This window comes from Helianthus annuus, chromosome 5 (genome assembly GCF_002127325.2).
Source record: "Helianthus annuus cultivar XRQ/B chromosome 5, HanXRQr2.0-SUNRISE, whole genome shotgun sequence".
In the NCBI taxonomy this organism is placed as follows: domain Eukaryota; kingdom Viridiplantae; phylum Streptophyta; class Magnoliopsida; order Asterales; family Asteraceae; genus Helianthus; species Helianthus annuus.
In genome coordinates this window covers 775406-777412 of record NC_035437.2, presented here as the reverse complement: position 1 = coordinate 777412, position 2007 = coordinate 775406, and the positions used below count along the sequence as shown (strand labels likewise).

General features: G+C 41.5%; 1 protein-coding gene across 1 annotated transcript; it reads left to right on the top strand.

The window, feature by feature from the left end:
• Positions 1-499: 499 nt before the first annotated feature.
• LOC110939535 lies at positions 500-1297 on the top strand. Its single transcript, XM_022181093.1, has one exon. It carries the CDS (start codon positions 500-502, stop codon positions 1295-1297), a length of 798 nt encoding a protein of 265 aa, XP_022036785.1.
• The last annotated feature ends 710 nt before the right edge of the window (positions 1298-2007 follow it).

Sequence of the window (2007 nt, the reverse complement as noted above, 5' to 3'; positions counted from 1 at the left end):
TGGTGGGGTGGCGCTAAGCCACACCCTATAGCCTTATAATATGAAATTACTATTAACTTTTTATATAAAAGTATCAAAAAATGTTCAAAAGGTATTACAAATGGCAAAGGGGGAGCTTGAACGAAAATTCAGTGGGGCCGAATTCTCAAAATCTAAATCGTTGGGGGCTGGACTCTTAAAAACATAATATTTACACTACAAAATATAATATTTTGGTAAAATTAACACAAAAGAGGGAAAAATCGCGGGGGCAAGGTTGGTAAATGGTCTTCTTTTATATTTTTCAAACAGATTTCTATTGCAACTAAAATTGGAAAGACTTGGGGGCTGGACTCTTAAAAACAACCATTGTTCAAAAGGCATTCGTCGTGATTTTATTTGGGGTAGAACGGGGTCGAGGAGTAAAATTAGATGGGTGGGTTGGGATAAAGTGGTGGCGCCTAAACAGTTGGGTGGGTTAGGATTGGGGGAGATTAGAAGCCTTAATTGGGCTTTACTTATGAAGTGGCATTGGAGAGTTAGAAACCAACAAAACCATTTGTGGGCAGATGTCATTAAAGCTTTGCATGGGATCAATATAGGTGAGGATGGGGTTCCGTTGAAAAATAGGTGGGTAGGAGTATGGAAGGATATAGCCAAGGTTAAAAAGGATATTTCTAAGGATGGGGTTTCGGACCCTGAGAAGTTGGGCCTTGTGATTGAAAATGGGCAAGAAGCTAATTTTTCTGTGGCAAATTTTAGGAAAGGGGTGGCTGAAAATATTGGCACTAAAGTGGAGGTCGGTCGATTCGAGTGGTTATCTTGGGTTCCAAAAAAAGTTTCGTTTTTTATTTGGAGAACCATTAATGGGGGAATTGCGGTAAAAACGAAGTTGGAAAAAAGGGGAGTCCGAGTGGAAGACACGACTTGCGTTTTGTGCGGGTTTGGTTGCGAGACTATCGATCACTTAATCTTCTCTTGTGTGACTACTAGAGCTTTATGGTGGCATGTGTGGGTATGGTTGAAAATTCCAAACATTGGGCAAGCTGATTCAATTGTAGACTTGCTGGAAGAGGTTCATAAATTGAAAGGATCTAAGAAGTGGAAAAGAGTGATTTGTGTTGTTATCTTTGCGAGTATTTGGATCATTTGGAAATCAAGAAATGAAAGAATTTTTGAAAGGAAACAAATTCGGGTGGAGTGCATTATCGAAAGGATTAAAGAGGAGTCGTTTATGTGGATTAAACACCGGTCTTCGTATGCGAGTATAGATTGGGAGAGATGGAGAGATTTTAATATTCGTGACCTGATTACGTAATGTTTTTGTTTTTGTTTTGTTTGGGATTTCCAGTTTCCTGCTGGCCCCTTTGTTCTATTTTATGTTTTTAATAAAATAGTAGCAGTTCAAAAAAATAAAAAAGAAACAACCATTGAATACAAGCCCTAGACGTACACCAATGACCAAACACTTGAACACAACTAATTTATGTAAGATGTTACTAGAGGGGGCAATCTTGATCCAAAGGCTTACAAGTGGATCAGTTTGGGTTGCTTTTAAAATTATATAGGTTGGTTTGGGTAAGATATTTTATCTAAATGGGTCACAATGGGTCACTTGAAATTCCATCTTGTTATTTTCGGGTCAAAGCGGGTCGACAACATTAAAGAAATGGGTCAATGTGGGTTAGTGTCTTAAAGAAATGGGTCAGGTTTCGGGTCAAAGTGAACCGTTTCGACGCGAACCGTTTCGACCCGTACCGTTTCGACGCGTACTGTTTACGCGAACCCTTTCAACACGTACCGTTTCGACGCGAACCATTTCGACCCGTACCGTTTCGACCAGTACCGTTTCGACGCGTACCGTTTCGACGCGAACCGTTTCGACCCATACCGTTTCGACGCGAACCGTTTCGACGCGTACCGTCTCGACCAGTACCGTCTCGACCAGTACCGTCTCGACCAGTACCGTTTCGACGCGAACCGTTTCGACGCGAACCGTTTCGACACGTACCGTTTCGACGCGTACCG